The 17,543-nt window shown below is 36.7% G+C and overlaps 1 protein-coding gene across 10 annotated transcripts in view; it reads right to left on the bottom strand.

The window, feature by feature from the left end:
* Positions 1–17,543, bottom strand: part of LONP2 (lon peptidase 2, peroxisomal) — a 116,587-nt gene that overhangs the window by 32,500 nt on the left and 66,544 nt on the right. For 8 of the 10 annotated variants that reach the window (XM_083852216.1, XM_083852218.1, XM_083852215.1 and 5 more), the window contains 6 exons: positions 7,234–7,468; positions 6,295–6,426; positions 4,865–4,987; positions 3,810–3,973; positions 3,015–3,109; positions 935–1,193 (listed from right to left, as the gene is read on the bottom strand). In XM_083852216.1, the coding sequence (XP_083708342.1) occupies positions 935–1,193; positions 3,015–3,109; positions 3,810–3,973; positions 4,865–4,987; positions 6,295–6,426; positions 7,234–7,468 (1,008 nt within the window). Of the gene's footprint in view, positions 1–934; positions 1,194–3,014; positions 3,110–3,809; positions 3,974–4,864; positions 4,988–6,294; positions 6,427–7,233; positions 7,469–8,329; positions 8,714–17,543 lie in introns of those variants that run through there. The other 2 variants (XM_083852211.1, XM_083852213.1) reach the window with 2 other exon arrangements.

The following is a 17,543-nucleotide window of genomic DNA, read 5'->3' as shown; positions in this document are numbered from 1 at the left end:
AGATCTCTAGAGCCCTAACAAACTCATTATTCCAAACTTCTTACACTGCATGCAGTAAGCATAGAAGATGGTTAACGGAACCAAAAATGCTGCACTGATGTTTAGCAGTTACTTATCTACATTACCCATTTGTTATGCTTCCAATTGTGAGTTATGGGAAACAGACTAATATAAACAAATGGTTTAGAAGACTAAGGAATAGATGTGTAAAGAGATGTAAGATGAAAACAAAATTCCTAAGGAAAATTAACCAAAAAATCTCCTTTGAAGTCTTTCGGCTTAAGTTCCTTGAAAAAACGGAAAAGTAGTACACCAACAAGTGTGAAATACTATTAATAACTCAGTTGCTATTCTCTAGCAAGTTTTAAGCATCACTCTTACAGTTTTTACTCTGGCTTTAGTATCAAACATTGTTATAACATACTGAATTGTTGATAAAACACTATTTCTTGTAACTAAATCTTTGCATTCCCCTTCAAAGTAGAAAAATCAGATCCAACATTAAGAAAGTTCTTTGCATTAGACTTCCTACTGAATTTTAGTACACAGGGCCAAAATAACGGAAGATTAAATGGCTTAGAAATATAAATGCACTTTTAATTATCCCAAGCATATGTCATTTCTTAAGTCACAAATTTGTGAACTTTGCAGTTGATGATTTTTGTGTTGCATTTCTAGATCCATTTGTGATTATTCTGTTCTCCATTGTTACGATAAAGGGCAATAGCAGAAGGATAAATACCTATCTCAACACTGAATGTACTCTCCCATTATCATCTCCTGAATTATATTACTGAATACCAATGAAAATCAATTAATAACTACCAGTGTTTGAAATGAGTAAAATCTCTCTACATCAGCTGAACAATTAAAATAATCAATATGTTCCATAATAAAGGAAAAAAATACATGTAGGAAAGGAGTAAATTGTTACCTGTGGCCTCGAATATCAGACTGATCACAGACTCCTCCTAAGGCAATTCTGTGGAATTCTCGACCCAAAGTCTTTGCAATTGATCTTCCAACACTAGTTTTACCAACTCCTGGGGGCCCCACAAAACAAAGAATGGGTCCCTTGAGGTTGTTTTTAAGCTGTCTGACAGCTAAGTACTCCAAAACTCTCTTCTTCAACTTCTCCATAGCATAGTGATCATTATCCAAAAGAATTCGAGCTGCACGAATTTCAAGGCGATCTATCGATCATTGACAACAGAAAGGATATCAAGCACATTTCCCTTTTGAAATGGAAACAATTCATTCTACAGTACAACAGAAACAAATACATTCTCAAACACATTCATTAATGGAATCCTCCCAACACATACAATTGTACACAATGTTTCACTGAAACAAAGTTGTTATAATCCTCTTTTCCTTAATAAGGAAAGTAAACTTCAGCTAGAGAGATACTATTGATAATGGAATTTAAAAACAAACACAAACAAAACACCCTTCCACTGTGTCGGAGATTTGAAATCTGGTTCAAATGAACTTTATACCTGTCCTGAAACAGCAATTCAGTGATGTATAAATTTTTCAGCATTTGCTTTCTTACAGAAACAAGTCTGATCCTGTCAGGTCTTACCAAACGACAAATTCATCCTTACCTCCTCTTCATCATCTACTTATGCTACCATCTGAGTAACAAAGCAAGATCCTATTGGCTTGAATGGCAGGCTTTACCTGGTATACAACATTTTAAGTGATTGTGCACTATATAAAATACCCCTGTGATACTAGGACTGGGACAGTTAAGCTTTTGCAATTGCCATAATTTGAGATAAATTGTCAGGCCTCACCAAACATTAACTAATGCTTAGCACAAATTTCTGGCACAAAACTCTGTCCTTTCGTCTATAATATAAAGAGAGAAGGCAGGAAGCAATGAAGTCTATCAACTCTACACATACCTACCTTTCAACTTCTACATGCTGCACATACAAACCTCCTCATACCAATAATTGTGCATGTTTCGCATATAGACAGCAGTTATTAGTCCCATCAGCCATGTGATTTTTTTTTTGGTAATGAAACACTGAACAAAAAATTAATGACCATAATTTTCTGGATTTTTTTAATTGGATTTTCCATTTTTCTATTCATGTATATTTTTATTCACTGTACCTATGAAGTCCGAAGTATCACTAACATGAACACGAAAACAAACTTTGCAACTTTGCTTCAAGGAAAAACTTCGAACCATGTGACATGGCATAATTCTGCAAGATTAAAGAGCACCTTTCTCCAATAGGACATGAGAGTCAACAAACACTTTACCCACTTTGGGATTCTTTGAGTAATACTGCATTTGTATGCAGACCTTTTTACAATTTAGTGATTAAAGAAAATATTTACAAGAAAATTCGTGAACACACAAGGCTCTAGTTCAAAAAGACCAAGATTTGTCACCATGTGTGCGAAGAAGGCAAAAGACATGTTTCTGATGGTGTGGTATATTAAATTTCTGTTTAAGATCAGATTGTTTTAAAAGTCATTTAAAAGCTTCATTCTTCAAAAGCTAGAAGGAACTAAAACCCCTTACCCCAGCAGAACACCTTCTGGAAAGTCATGTTGCCCAATTAATCTACTCATGTTGGTCAGAAAGAAACGTCAGCCTTGATTTTCTACCTTTTCCTTGCTTTCCATTTTTGCATCCTGTTCTTATATGAATAATATCAATCTCTGCTCAAAGCTTTTGAAAACTGTGGTAAAAAGCTGAGAGGATACTTGTTTTTTTCTATTGTACTCAAAAATTTTACTACAAAAAAAAAAAAAAACCCTACAACTTTTCTTTTTCACCCTCTTGTTCTTAACCAAACTTGGCTAAAATATTCAGTATACAGATCTTACCTTATACAAGGTAAGCTGAAAGGCTTTAGTACCACTAATAACATTTTTACTATGAAGCAATGAAAAAAATTTTTGCAAGAGAGAACTAAGTATGCAGTCTTTGCATTGTAGGTACTTGTCCTAAAATGTCCGTGCAAAAGACATACAATAAAAGAAGCATTTACCTTTCGTACTCTTGTTCCATGGCAATTCTACCATAAGTTCCAAGTAATTTCTTGTCAAAGCATATTCTGGCATTGACTGCGGCATCTTCTTTAATCTGGAAGTACATGCACAGACTTCATAAGGCTAATGAAGAACTAACTGCAAAGTAGGACACTCTCCTGTACTACAAGAAAGATATTTAGCAAACCCTCTTAACTTTCCAACATCTGCAATACTAAAAAAAGTAACTATTATATCAATTAGGAGATTGTCTTTGCAGAATATAAAACAAGTTTACTTGCGTTATGTAACCAGAAAAGGAAAAAAAAAAAAAGTATCATATACCTATGCATACGTTGCATACACAACGCATGCAACACAATACATATACATTATCACTGAGGAGGTTGTTAACCTTATCACCTCTACCACCGATACCAGTTATCTCCTCACCAAAGAAGGAGGAAAAAAGACTAGTATCTGGATCTTTTGAACCACTGATTATTAACAGCAGTAGTATTGTTTGTCTCCCCCTTTTCTTTTACGTTTTCACTTCATAACATCGAGGTTTAGAGCTTACAATTTAATGCTTTATTAATATATAATCCACATGTAGAAGACTTTGTATTTGGAAAATCTGAGAGGATGACAAAAAGACAAAATGATCAAATTTATAAGCAAAAAGTAGCACTTTACCAAAATTCTAAAAATTGTTTCTAAAACACAACCAACACAAATACATAATCACGTAAAAGGCGAATGCAATATTTCTTTCTAAAAGAAAGAAATGAAACCCTCATTTGAAAGTCTCCTACCTCTTTATTTCCTTAAGACAAACTTTAAGAGCTTGTTCTGACATACTGGATGTTCTTATCTTTTTTTCCAGCATGACAACATCATCATGATCTTCCTCCTCCTCCTCATCTTCTGTAGTGCTTGGAATGTGATTGATTCTTCTATTAGGACGAATAGCTACAACCTATGAAATAGATAACAGAGAGCCAGATAATAGCACCATTTTTTTAAAGAAGGTGGGTACTTTGACTTTGAATAGAAACCATGAGAAAAACATGCAAGATTTTGGGAAAGCCCACTTAATAGAAAAAGTCAGATTTTAATCTACTAAATTACTTGAAAAGGTGTTGCTGGTATAACTTTTAAAAAGTTAGTTTTTATTTTACTGTACGTTATTCGCTAAGTGTATTTGTCGTCTTATGTAGTAGGTAACAGAAGACCAGGACAAAACTGAGAAGAATTACTGTGATATTTTGAATGGCTTAGCATTGCAGCCCATCATATTGGGCAGAATAAGAATAATCCATACAAAACAGGTAAGCCATCTCTCTTACTCCTGTTCATTTCTCAATTACTTCCTGATTTCTAAATTGCATATATATAATTAGATGCAGCAAAAGTCTAGGTTGCCCCAGTTTAGCCAGCTACATTTCACAACACACATTTGCATTTCAAACATGTATCTGCATTTCAAAAGGTGTCATTCACCTTCAATGCTATTAATAAAATGTACATCTTTCACTGCACAGTATGCGCATACCATGTGTGTATACTGGTCATCAGATGATTCTTTAAAGAAAAAAAAAAGAAGAGCATTTATTCAAAATCAGAAAATGCCCAGATTAAAAAAAATGATGCCTGGGTAACTTTAAAAGAATGTTTCCTTTGTTAGGTACCTGAACAACCGAAGTTGCCAGCTGGGTGTTCTCTGCTGATACAGAATGACCATGAGATATTATGGCCACAGATCAACACTTTGCACAGATTAGAATCATGTATGTTCATTAGCCTGTTTAAAAGTGCAACTTTATACTTATTTACGATATTTAAGTATGCCAGATACAAAGGTCCATACCCTTTTATCATCATCCTGTTTGGGTTTTCTTGTTTTTTGAAGCAGCTTCAGTCCTTCAATTTGTCTAACAAGCAATGGTATAGTCATCTTGAACCGCTCCTCCAGCCTAACAGCATCTAAAATCTAAGAGCATGGAGTTATAAGAAACCAACAAGTTCACGCTAATGGATTATCAATGTGGATTTTGTGGAAGGAAAACCCTGTTGATGCTGTTACTGTTTTTTGATCACTGTTATGAAATAGATGGTTTGGGAAAAAAGGAAGTAGCAAGAAAATGAAAGAGATTACAGCATACAAAATCTAGCCTTAAGGTCTGTATGCCAAAACTACAAAGTACCTCAAAGAACAAAAGTTTGTCCCGTTTTTAAAGTGCCTTGTTAGTTCAGTTACATTTTCTGTGTCAAACATCTACCAGCATTCTATTTCTCAGTTACAGAGCCTCAGAAAAGAGCTCTCTCTTGAATAAACTACAGCCTGATCTCCTCAGCTAACCCAGAAAAAATCACCTTGTGCGTTAAGGTGTTGGTTTTTTTTTTTTTTGGTTTGTTGTTGTTTTTTTTGACTTTATACATTATTTTATTTTCATGTTTAATTATGTTAATGTGCGGAAATGGGTAGAATCTGGCTCTATTTCCACAACTTCCACTACTTGCTCTCTTCTTTATCACTTCAGACAAAAACTGGACATGGTAAATTTGTTGTTTGATATACCTTCCTCTAGCAGGAGGTTGTGCTACAGTGCACAACTTCTCTTCAAAGTACTGCGTTTATTTTTATCTGTTGTACTCTGAAACAATTTATGTTACGTTTTCAATTGAAGGTTGAGTTCATAGCACTGGCAGCGACAAAAGAAAAGGAACAACACAACTTACAAAAACAGCAATTAACTATAGATAGACTAGTAAGTATCCTAACATAAGCATTATTTTTATATAACATTATTGTGACATAAGATGCGAATTTCACTAGTGTCTCAGTATTTAAAAAGCCACAAGTTTAAATGTTTTTTTAAAATGATTAAAAGGAACCTGATCCTGAAATTCTTAGCATTAAATATATAGTGATCTGTCAACTCTGATAAGCAAGCAAGATTTCAACACAATTTGAAGATAGATTTATAATCTTTACCACGGGATTGGGAAATCCATGTTCTATTTCTGGTTGTTGTACAAAATAATCCGTTTCCAGCACTAACTAATATTTAACTTTTAGGTGAATTCTGACATAAAGACATAAGGAAAAATATTTTAAACAACAGCACGAAATTTGTTAAATATATTCACTATCAGTTGTAACACAAATACTTTCTAGCACGACATTATTGCTGTTCAATATCATGTGTAAGCAACTTCAAAATTATCTAAAAAGTGATTAACTATAAGAAAATAGCCAACACCTAATTCTCCTTAAATAGTTTAAAAACACAATACCTGAAGCTTCTCTTGGTTGGATGTACGGATGATAGAAGTAAGTATATCTGGCAAAGCTTCTCTAGGCAGGTTGTCCAGAAGACGTCTCAGCTTTGCAACTGCAGGAACAGACATATCCAGCATCTCAACCAACTGTAATGAACACACAACGAACAATATTTTTAGTTGTTGATGTTTCTTTTTAAATTATGTAAGCAACTATCTGACCTAAAAAGCAGTGCATCTTTAAGTATTAGTACGGAATATGTCTAGATGCTTTACCAAAAACAGAAAAAAATTGCACGCAGAAGAAGCACTAACTCAGCATAGGACAATTGAGACTTTGGGCTTTCTACTGGTTCAAGAAGTTCAAAAGTATCATCATAGTTTCCAGTGCTTTTTTCAATGCCTACATCTCTTAGTAGCCCCCAAACATCCTGATTACAAATATTTGCAGTTACCTTAAGGCTATTATAATTTTTCTTCTCCACTTCCTTTAAACACAAATTCAATATACCCTGGGGACAACTGTTTATAATCAAGATTCTATATGTTTTTTCCTGTTTAATAACATACTTAAAATTAATAAATACTATAACGTATACTTAAAAGTAAATAAATCAGTTATGTGTATCATGAATCCTGGAAAAAACACTTATTCAAGTGTTCCTTTTACAAGAGTATACTTATAGCATTACCATATATGAAACACTATCAAGCTATTGTAATACTAATATATGCATTTTAGACCCATCCTGCAATGAACTGTACTGAGACCCTGGAACCCAACACAGAAACCGTAAGCTATGTCAAAAATTTATTTTCTAGCAGAACTGAAACTTTACCTGTCACTGAAAAACATGATAGAGGGGGGAGAGAAAGGCAAAAAGAAGAAACAAAGAAAAGTCTAAGTACAAGCAGAAGTACACTGATACGCTAAATAGGATTAGAATAATTTACCTGTACTGCATACTTATAGAATTGCTCTGACAACTCTCCAAGCTCCTCCTCAGATTTATGCTGGTTAGTAAACTGCTCAAGTCGATCCAACTGTTCAACTTCAGCAACTGGATACGGCTTCTCTTTCAGCAACTGCAGTATCTGGAATCGGCAGAGGCCCGTAACCAGCAATGTATAATGCGGCTTGGGCCAGTTGCTGCCAACCACCTGAACTGCCAGAGCAGCAGTGCCAATCCTAAAAACAGATCAAATCTTTGTATTACTCGGCACCTTCCACAGAACATTTCACGTGTCCCTTACCAACAAGAAACTGAACTGTAGGACCTCTGAGGTCATAGTTCATTATCAACAAAGGTAACAGAATTACATGACCTCTTTTGCACACAAATTAACAAAACCAAATCTTAAAACTTGAAAAGGAATGAGGTAACTGACAAACTAACAATAGCAATATAATACACACATCCTTTTTGGGAACAAGTAACTTTTTCATAAATAATTTAAGGGATCTTGGAACAGGAAAGGAATGCTTACATTTCTGCTTGAACTATTTGCACTAGAAAACAGAGCGTTTGTAAACTACTGTTCTTCAGTGAAATTGTCTGTCTCATCCAGAATTAATGTTTTAGTTCACATTTACCTGATTAAACTATGATTAAACTACCTGCTTAAGCAGAATTAAAATACGTTCTTGCAAAACGTTACTGAATCCACTAATGCAACAAAGTTTTGTAAGGAATAAAGCATATTAGTTCTATTTGTACTTCATCCCACAGAAATATAATTAGCTTTTAGGAACCTAGGTCTCTACCTGTGTTACTTTTATTAAACCACAACAAAAAACAATATGGGTAGAGCCTTAATGACCCTAAACTTTATTGAATCGCGTTATTCTCTTGCACCCCGGTCTTGCTTTCCCAACCTTCTGGCATGCGCCAGCCCCCCAGTCCCTGCCACCGCGTCCCCTCCGGAGAAGCTCCGGTAGGGGAGAGGCAGCCCCAGGGAGGCCGAGCAGCAAAGCCCCGTCCCCAAGGCCCGGCTCCCCGGAGGTGCCAGCCTGGGCGAGGCGACGGCCGGGACGAGCTGGCGGTGGCACCTGTGCAGGGAGGGCAGGTCGTCGCAGTCGGACGTGGGGTCGCTGGTGTTGGGGATGACGCCGATGATGGTGCTGCGCAGCGACGTGCCCTTCAGGAGCCGGCTGCGCACCAGCTGCATGTTGCGCGGCGAGTCCACGCTGGTCCGCATGGTGGAGCCGGGCAGCAGGACGCCCTCGTGGGTGAGCAGCAGCGGCAGGCGGCTGGGGATCTGGATGGCGCTGCCCGCCGCCATGGCCGCCCGCTGCGCTGCGCTGCACCCCGCCGCCCGCCCACGGCCCGGCCCGGCCCCGCCCGCTACGGGCACCCGAGAGGGACCGGCCGGGCCCGGAGGCACGGGCCCGGAGGGGAGGCCCCGCGGCACCTGCCGCCAAGCGGCCCGGTCCTCTCAGGGGCCCCGCCTGCCGCCGCGCCAGGCGCCGGGCCCCGGCCCACCCTCGGGTTGTTTTGTTTTGTTTTCGCCCCTTCTGGGGGTGATGGCACGGGGACAGTGCTGTGCCTCGGCAGCCTCGGCCACCAGATGGCAGGCTAGCTCTTGCAATAGGCTCAGGGTTTCCTTTTGTGTGCCTGTTAAATAAATAAATAACACCAAAAAGTGCTATAAAGGAGTTTGTAATAACATTAGGCTCCATTAATAGAAAGGTAAATAGTGAAAGGCAAGGCTTTGGGGATTCCATTTACTGGTTGCAAGTGCTTAGTTCCTTGAGTAAAAGGCACGCTCCCACGGCTCCCACATGTTGGGCCCAGGCCCTCTTTCCTTAGGCTGTTGTTGGGGCAGGGGCTCCCCAGTGCTCCAGGCAGCCCTGACCCCAACGGAAGACATGCAGAAACACCTCTCTGCAGCAGTATATGGACCAAGGCCCAAACCTTCACCTCAAGCTTTCGCCACACGAGGATTCAAGCACCAAGTGGTGGTGCCCAGGACACAGCCAAATCCACTCCCCGCCTTTTCACAGGGCCACCTGTGGGCTGAGGCTGATCCCAGGACGCCACTAATGCAGGGCAACATTCAGTGCAGTGTAATGGGGTTCAGCAGAGCTGGAGGCAACACCATTTGTTACAGCTGTGCTGTGTCTAGCTCCTTTTGCTCTAGTAATACTGCTTTGCTCATTCATGCAAAAGCCTGCTGGAGGGAAGGACTGTGAGCATTCAGGCCTATGGAGAGTTCAGCTGAACAAGCTGATTGCAGAAACTTGCTCTTTTTTTCCCCCCCCTACCCTCCACTGGTGAAAAGAGGTGCAATATTAAAATTGCATAATGCAATGAGCTATGTTAGCCAATCCCTTGTTAATCACTGACTGACTCGGTATGCTTTGAACAAAGGTAATCCTATACAAAGGTGAAAGTGTAGTAGCAAGGACTGTTTATACAAGCTCGCACTTTGAAACGCACAAGTATAGCTACAGTAAGAAACTTGCTTAGTCATGCAGTTTATTAATGCCTTAATCTGTTGGCCTACTAGAAGAAAATGTCACAGTAAAAAGACATATGGAAATAATAACAATGGTTAAATGCAAGAAATTACTACAGCTGAGAAAAATTTTTTCTCTGTAAAACAGCTACTTCATACAACTTAGAAAGAACCTAGAATTTAATGTACTATTCAACATGACATTTAGAAAATACTAATGCAAAAGAGTACTTAACACAGGAATATAGAAAATGTTTTGTGAACTTCCTGATGTTAAACATAATTACTCTGTAAACATATGTTCAACATTCACATATGTTTAAGCTTCTCTAATTATATTAGTTTGGAATGCGAACACAAACCAAACCTAAAGGTTAAACATTTGCTCATCGTATTTATTGATGAATTTGCTCAATCTGAATCTTTTCATTAAAAAAAAAATTACCAATTTCATCATGTTTATTCTCCAGGCCATAATTTTCTTCCCTTCTTCAGAAATGACTAGTCCCTCTGGTCATTAAAAATAGTTTAACTCATTCTGGAACCGTATCAGAAAATTTCAATGAGTGATTTAAAATCCCTTTCAATTTCCACAAGCAATTCCCAATATCCAGGACTGTATTTTACTGCACAAACTAAGTGTCCAGTACAATAGGGACACATCTTGATTAGGATGTCTAGATAGTACTTTATTCCTCTAAATTGTTTTCTGCTTAAATACAATCAGATGACATTTAAGCAACAGCTGTTTTGAACTTTTTTCTGACTAGCTGAATCTCTCGGCACATTGAGAAACAGGCTAGCATTAAGATATTAAGAGAATTCTGTGCCTCCAACTCGGAAGCTTTTAGATCAGAAGGGACAATGGCCACATGACCTGACCTCCTTTGCATCTCACCAGCAACTTCTGCATCAAGTCCACAATATCTGAGATGCACTGTATTGCCTGGAGAGGAATTCAGCCGTGATTTAAAGACTTGCTATAAAAGAGAACCAACCACCTCCACAGCTAAGTGTTTCAACAGTTGATTATGTTGTTAGAATTTGCATCCTGCTTGTAATACCAGTTTAAGACCAGCTGCTGCTGTATCGTTACCTATTAGATTGAAGTTGCCTACTATGAGAAAAATCCTTCCCCTGTGATCACTACCAATACTCCAAGATCAAGCCACCACTTAACTTATTAATCTTCTCTGTTAAAGTATATTTCTGATTTATTTATTTATTTTTAAGATTTCATCCTCATTAAATGGTAGATGACCTAAAAGTAGTATTCCAGTAGTGGCCTTGCAACTGTATATAAAAGGGATAATACCTTCTTAGTGTTCACATTTGATATTCCCTTCTTATAAAACCAAACCTGAAGTTTGTAGCTGCTTCACACAGCTTATGCACTAACACTTTGTGGTGGATGCTGTACAAATCTGACTGACAGAGATCTGCATCAATATGATATCTGGTACAAGGTAGTGCATACTACCCCAGATGGCATGGTACAACTGTGATTCCCACCTCATAAATCTGTGTCTATTACCTGAGCTCCACAGAGTCTCCTGCTTCCACTCTCTGAAGCTAGACTGACACAACAGTTAGACCTCACGGAATTTTCAGTGACTAAAACAGATGGGCTTTAGATCTCAGTTCAGTAAGGTACAAAACCACCTCTTCCACATTAAGCACGTAAAGAGTCCCATTAATTTCATATCTTTCAAAGACTGAAAGGATAGCTAGCAATGATCTCCCTGAGCTTGTTGACAAGAATATATTAATCATTTTTTAATATGGGTCTTCTGCAAGACATATTTCTTCAAAAAAAATCAAGCAATTCAGAGATGTGTTTATTTCGTACCTATAAAACTCACTCAAGTTGTTCCACTCTCCCCCAGCTCTGCTCTTTCTTTCACTTGTATGAACGTGAAAGAATTCAGTATCTCCATAAAATAAGATCAAGGTACTTCACAAGGAAGGCTTGAAATTAGTAATGTTGCTGTCCCCAGGCTTACAGCTTATCAGCAGAACAATCATGAAAACAACTCAGGATTCCTAATCCAGAATTCTCTACTTTGAATATATCTAATCATTTCCCTTGCACCACATATATACCTCATTCCATATACATTGCTCTCAATTGAAGGACTTAGGAATTGATTGCTGTACTGAAGGACAAGACATAATATAAACAAATTTTAACCTCAGTTCTTCTTCCTCTTCACTTCTGTAAGCACTGGACTGACTTTCACATCAAGACATTTTTGTTCATATTAATGCTGCAGCTAGAACTGCATACAATGATTGTCTAAATTAACATAACATGACCTAACCTTTATATTAATTAGGCACAGAAATTGCTACAGTACAACTGTATATAAAAACACTTGCCTCAAGATTTATGGCCAATGGAAAAAAAATATTTTAATAGAGTAAGTGGAGTAACTCATGAGATAATCTAAGTTTTATACCATATAGTGATGATTTGTATTATGAAAGTTTTATTTGATATTTTGAAATAAATATACTTTACAAAGATTTTGAAATGAAAATTCAGAATTGAAACAGTGTTATTCATCTTTTTTTCTCCAGAATCATCATTCTTTGAGGTTTAATAGGCATGAGTATATGTCGATGCACCCTACCAAATACTTCTGGATTCCTCATACAGTCCTTATATAGGTTGTTTCACACCAGACAGCCAAGCAATAAACAGTACAAAAGAAAGCAGCTCAGCTGGAACACTGAGCATACTAATTCACCTGCTGGTAGATCACAAATGCAACTGAAAATGGCTGAGTTCTCCCTAATTTTTCCTGATAGGAGTGTTGATAGAATCTCCCTGCTGTCTGGCCACTGCTTCTGCCTATATTCATATCCGCATAGTACCTTTAAATGCTTCAACACTTAAATGTTTTAGAAGAGCTTTAGAATTTATTAGGACATGAGGGCTGGGAAGATTTCTTAGATAATGTAGCATATCCTAGGTAGTTTTCCTTTAAAAACTGGTAGTTTCTTTGTCCTTCTTGATCTACTTCATATTTTTGACAATTTGCATTTGTCAAGTAATAAAAACTTCCAATTGAAACGTATCATATACTTGCTGTACATCTATTTTCATTTCAAGTATGTTTCTAGTATTTTGCACTCACTATTACTGGTTGGAAATAGTATTTAGAATTACTTTAAAGTGGAAGTAATTTAATACAAAGATACAAAATACAATTATAACAAATATTACTTTTATCAATGCATAGGAATTAAGCCATTTTGCATTTTGATTGGCTTAATTAAGGTTGTGCATATTTGATGTTACATGTTTTAGAGCTGCTATATCCTTAACTTGCTTATTAATCCCAATGATATTTATTTTTGCCCACTAGATACCAATTATAAACAATAAAAAAGTAGTGAAGTCTTTCTACTCCATATCCTAGTTTTAGGACTTTAAAGTTCCCATATTATAAATGCTTTGACTACATAAAAACTTCCTTTATATGAAATTAGCCTTTTCCAGAGGCTCATGATCTGAGGGCAAATAAAAGTGATTCTGTCTTTTTAAAAGTTAGGAAAGAGGTACAAGCTGTTTTTGCAGCTGCCATTCTGCATAAACTGAGGACATTTTTTCTTGTGGGTTGTGGTAGAAATCTAAAACCTGTAGTAAATTCTGTAGAGGTTAATGTCAGCAACCATTTGAATTTGTTTGCAAAACTGAATTGTAAAATGATACATCTTCATAGTGCCTAAAGAGTAGTACATGTTGAATATTAAAAACACTGTTCTGACTAACAACATCTACTGCTAAGTTTCCACGCAATATAAACTCCTAGCCTATTAACGTTTTATCACCTCTCTGAACTTAATTCTCTTCTTCTGCATAAGATGCACATACTTTCTTCTTTCTGCCCCCTCACTGGCACTTTCATAGGGTTCTCAGGCCCTTGGCTCAACCTCCTGCAGCTATGTTATAAGATGACAATCTCCCATCAGACTTTCCCTTTCTCATGCTGTTTTTAGTTTAAACTTATAGATTGTTTGATGCAGTGGTGTTCTTTCAAAACTATTTCTTGTCAGCCTCAACTGCTGTGCATGTGAATGAAAGAGAAAAACAAAGTTTGCCAATTTTCTTTTCAAATTTTCTCTCTACAATATAAAAATTGAAGAGCTTCTCTTCGCAAACATATCATCTGGCTCACAATGCAACAAAGTATTTAAGCACACTGCTTAAAGACGCAAACTGATGCTTTGAATTGATTCCAAGCTGTATTTTTATACATCAGTTAATATGAAGAAAAAAAATATGTAAGACTGATGTGGTATAAAGAAGTTACTGCAAGGATTTTGCAATACATCTGATGAAACAATGTACATTTTGCAGCCTTACCAGGTGAGAGACTATATAGAGACACTGTCCACCCCCATGCACAAGATGAATTTACAAAATCAGCTGTTCATTAGATTATTTCCCTCAAGAGTATTTCCCTCAGGAGTATTTCATTTTCCCCAAGTGCTGCATGAATTCTGTTTCCTACCATCTTGGCATGAATCACAAACTCCTCAAAAACTTTTAAAATACTGTATCTAGGAAGTAAGCTTATGTAAGCTATTCAAAGGATGCCACAATGTAACCCAACTGCATTTTAAAGTTCATTTGTTTTTAATGTCTAATTTTTCTACTCACTATAAGGTTGAAGTGGAAATTCTAGAATCTGTTTTTTAATGTAGGCTCTTTATTACATATCCTCAATCGTTCTTTCTTCACACAAAGGAATATCTGATTTTTCACATTTAGCTTGATTAAAAAGCTACCAGTTGGTTATGAAAGCTCAGCATGTTGAACACATGCCAAGAGTTGCTGGCTGGCAGCACATTACTGACTATGGCAGTGTGAGACCTTTTGGAAATTTCTGAAGCTGCGTATAGTATTCTTTCATGGCAATTGCAAAATGCATTTTGCAAGTGATAACAGACCTCACAAGAATAACTGAGCTTAAAAACTTCATTTTCTATTCCAAAATCAGAGAGAGCTTCAAAAAAGGGGGAAAACAGGTACACTGAAAAGGAGATTCAAGCTTATTGTTCAGATTTGAAACTTAAGCTAGAATAACTTGGGGCAGAGTTTTTGCCTGTCTTGCTTTGCCAGACAGGATTTTCACAACAGACACATTTCACAAAAATAATGAAGATACAGAGGAAATTCTGAAGGACAGGAAATATCCATGGTAAATTGAAGAAATGGAATCAGTAAAGCTGTGCTGATTAACTCTCAGATGAGTACAAAGCTATAAGGAATTGAAAGAGAATCTCTAACTCAGGCTTAGTTTTGCAGCACACAGTGTCATACTACCTGGGTTATTTTTTTCTGGATTTTTATTTTTTACCCTTTAATCTGCATAATATCAAATCAACCTTTTTATGAGAACTGATACTGAGAGATAAAAATGTTTCCTCGGTGTAATTTAACTGAAAGGAAGAGCAGAATGGGCCTGGTTTGATGTTCATATTTCTTTGGTATATTTTTGTAAGCTTTGCCCCTTAGAGCAAAAATTAGATTATAGCTCTCCTAATTGTAACATTATTATCTAATAAGTACTGCTCTACCAAGCTAGGACTATTTATGTGCAAGGGGACGTTTTATTTTCTTTGATAGGAAGTGGGGAAGTAACATACAATCTCTATACTATTGATGGACAAGTTGGTTAGAGATCTTCACAGTAGCAATACAGAGTAAGCCAGCCTCAACTTCACATTTTCTGTTAGCCTATCCTTATTTTTTTTAATAATGTTTCCTAGTTCATGGCCTAACCACACTGTAAAATACAAGTCGCACATTAAACACTTATTTAGCAACAAAATCTTTGCATATATCCCATTCTATTCATCAATTCATTACAGTATCACAGGGGTTACATCAATATTAAAGCAATGTTAGTCTGACATCTACATCAAATTCATTCTGATGGACTACTAGTATAGTACTTTCTTGATTTTCAATCTCATTTGAGTATAAAATCTTCTGCTTTTGTCATCATTGCTTCTTTAACCTCACTTGCAGTATATTTTTGTCCAAGTAACATTACTCCACTCCACATTTATTGCCCAGATTTCTTTTCTCTTGATTCATTTGCTTGCATAGGTAGGTCATTTGCTTGCACTCTGTAGGTCAATTAACTCAAGAATGTTTCACTAGCTGATACTGGGTAGGATGCCCTACACAAAGCATGACCTACTTTGCTTTTAGTTGTTCAACCGAGTTTCATCTAAATTATTCAATTTTCCAAAAGAAAAAAATCTTCAAAAATAAAGTTGAATAGAAGCTGTTATCCTATCTATGAATTAGCCAAATAATCCTTTCAACAGCGGTCATTCTTTGTAATTGTATCTTCACACAGCCATTTGGTAGAATCTGTGCTACATAAACATGCAGTTCTTCTTTCCTGACTTCAATCATGATACTAACGAGTCATTAGCCAAAATGTTATCCATAATTTTATGTTTAAGAAAATATTTTTAAACTGCCAAATATTACAAATATTGTTCCAGCTGCCTTGATTTAAAGCCACTAAGTAATCATAACCGTGTACTCCCTGAGGATGTTTCAGGAAATTATATACTAGAACCAATTTCCTCTCTAATACAGTTGTCTAAATTCAGGTCAGGTAGCCACTGACCTCATTTGTCGGAAATTCTGAAATCTTGGTAGATGAAACATCACATATACATGGCAACCATTCTGCTATTTCATTCTGATTGAACATACATAAATAAAGTTTTTTAAAAAAACTTGTTTTTCACAGAAATGATTGTATGCACAGCAGAATCTACTTTTGTAGATTTTAATATAGTTTGTCTTCCAGTAGGATATTATGATACCAAATATACAAAACCTGGTAGCTACAGCTACCTTTATTTTTACCTACTGCCACTTCGTAAAACTTTTGTGAACACCCTTCTCTTCAGTATCTATTACAAAATTTAAAAGGCTATTCAGTGTTGAAAAATTCCTGGGAGTCTTGCAAAAGAAATTGCTGTAAATAAGGTTGTAGAAGAGAAAACAGACATTATAATGTATACATGGAACCACCTCTACACTTTCTGTTATTTACAGCGATGAGATTAACTAAGTCATTGTGATATTCATGAATTTCTTAAACTGGACATACTATACACTATTTAGTTTCACGATGAAATGTGAAAGTTACAGTATGCTCATCAGAACTGTGCTGAGTAAAGGGTCTTCCATTCAGTTAGCCTTCCCTCTGCTAACGGCTGAGACTGCAAGTCATATCACTAGAATTACAACTGTCTATAAATCAATCACCCATTTTGGGATTCACTGTTCAATATAACAAGGAAAACACAACGATGGAACAGTACCAACATGAACTACAAATTAACAGAAGGAAAAGCAAGCTTAATTTCTACACATACAATCAGAATTTCCTGAGTTGGAAGGGACCCACAAGGATCATCGAGTCCAGCTCCTGCCTCCACACAGGAGCGCCATCTTTGCATAAATATTGATATTTTAGTCTGCTTCATTCTCCTCACATTTCTTTATTTTTATACCCTCATTTACGTGATAGAAACAATCTTCTCTATTCATGTCATCTCTGGAAAACATTATATGTTTTTTACCATATCAACATTAATATAAATTTCCTTTGATGTAAGCTATTTTCTCCTACATTATGAAAATTGGGAACAGGAGAAGTTGGTTCTTTCATTATTTATATGGTATTTAGGAAGGGAGGACCATATCTTCCTGTCAATTGCACATTAGGTTCGATTCTCGCATACAAGTATTAATGACAGCA

Source organism: Anser anser (assembly GCF_964211835.1).
Source record: "Anser anser genome assembly, chromosome: 11".
Lineage (NCBI taxonomy): Eukaryota > Metazoa > Chordata > Aves > Anseriformes > Anatidae > Anser > Anser anser.
This window is presented reverse-complemented; position numbering and strand designations above follow the sequence as displayed.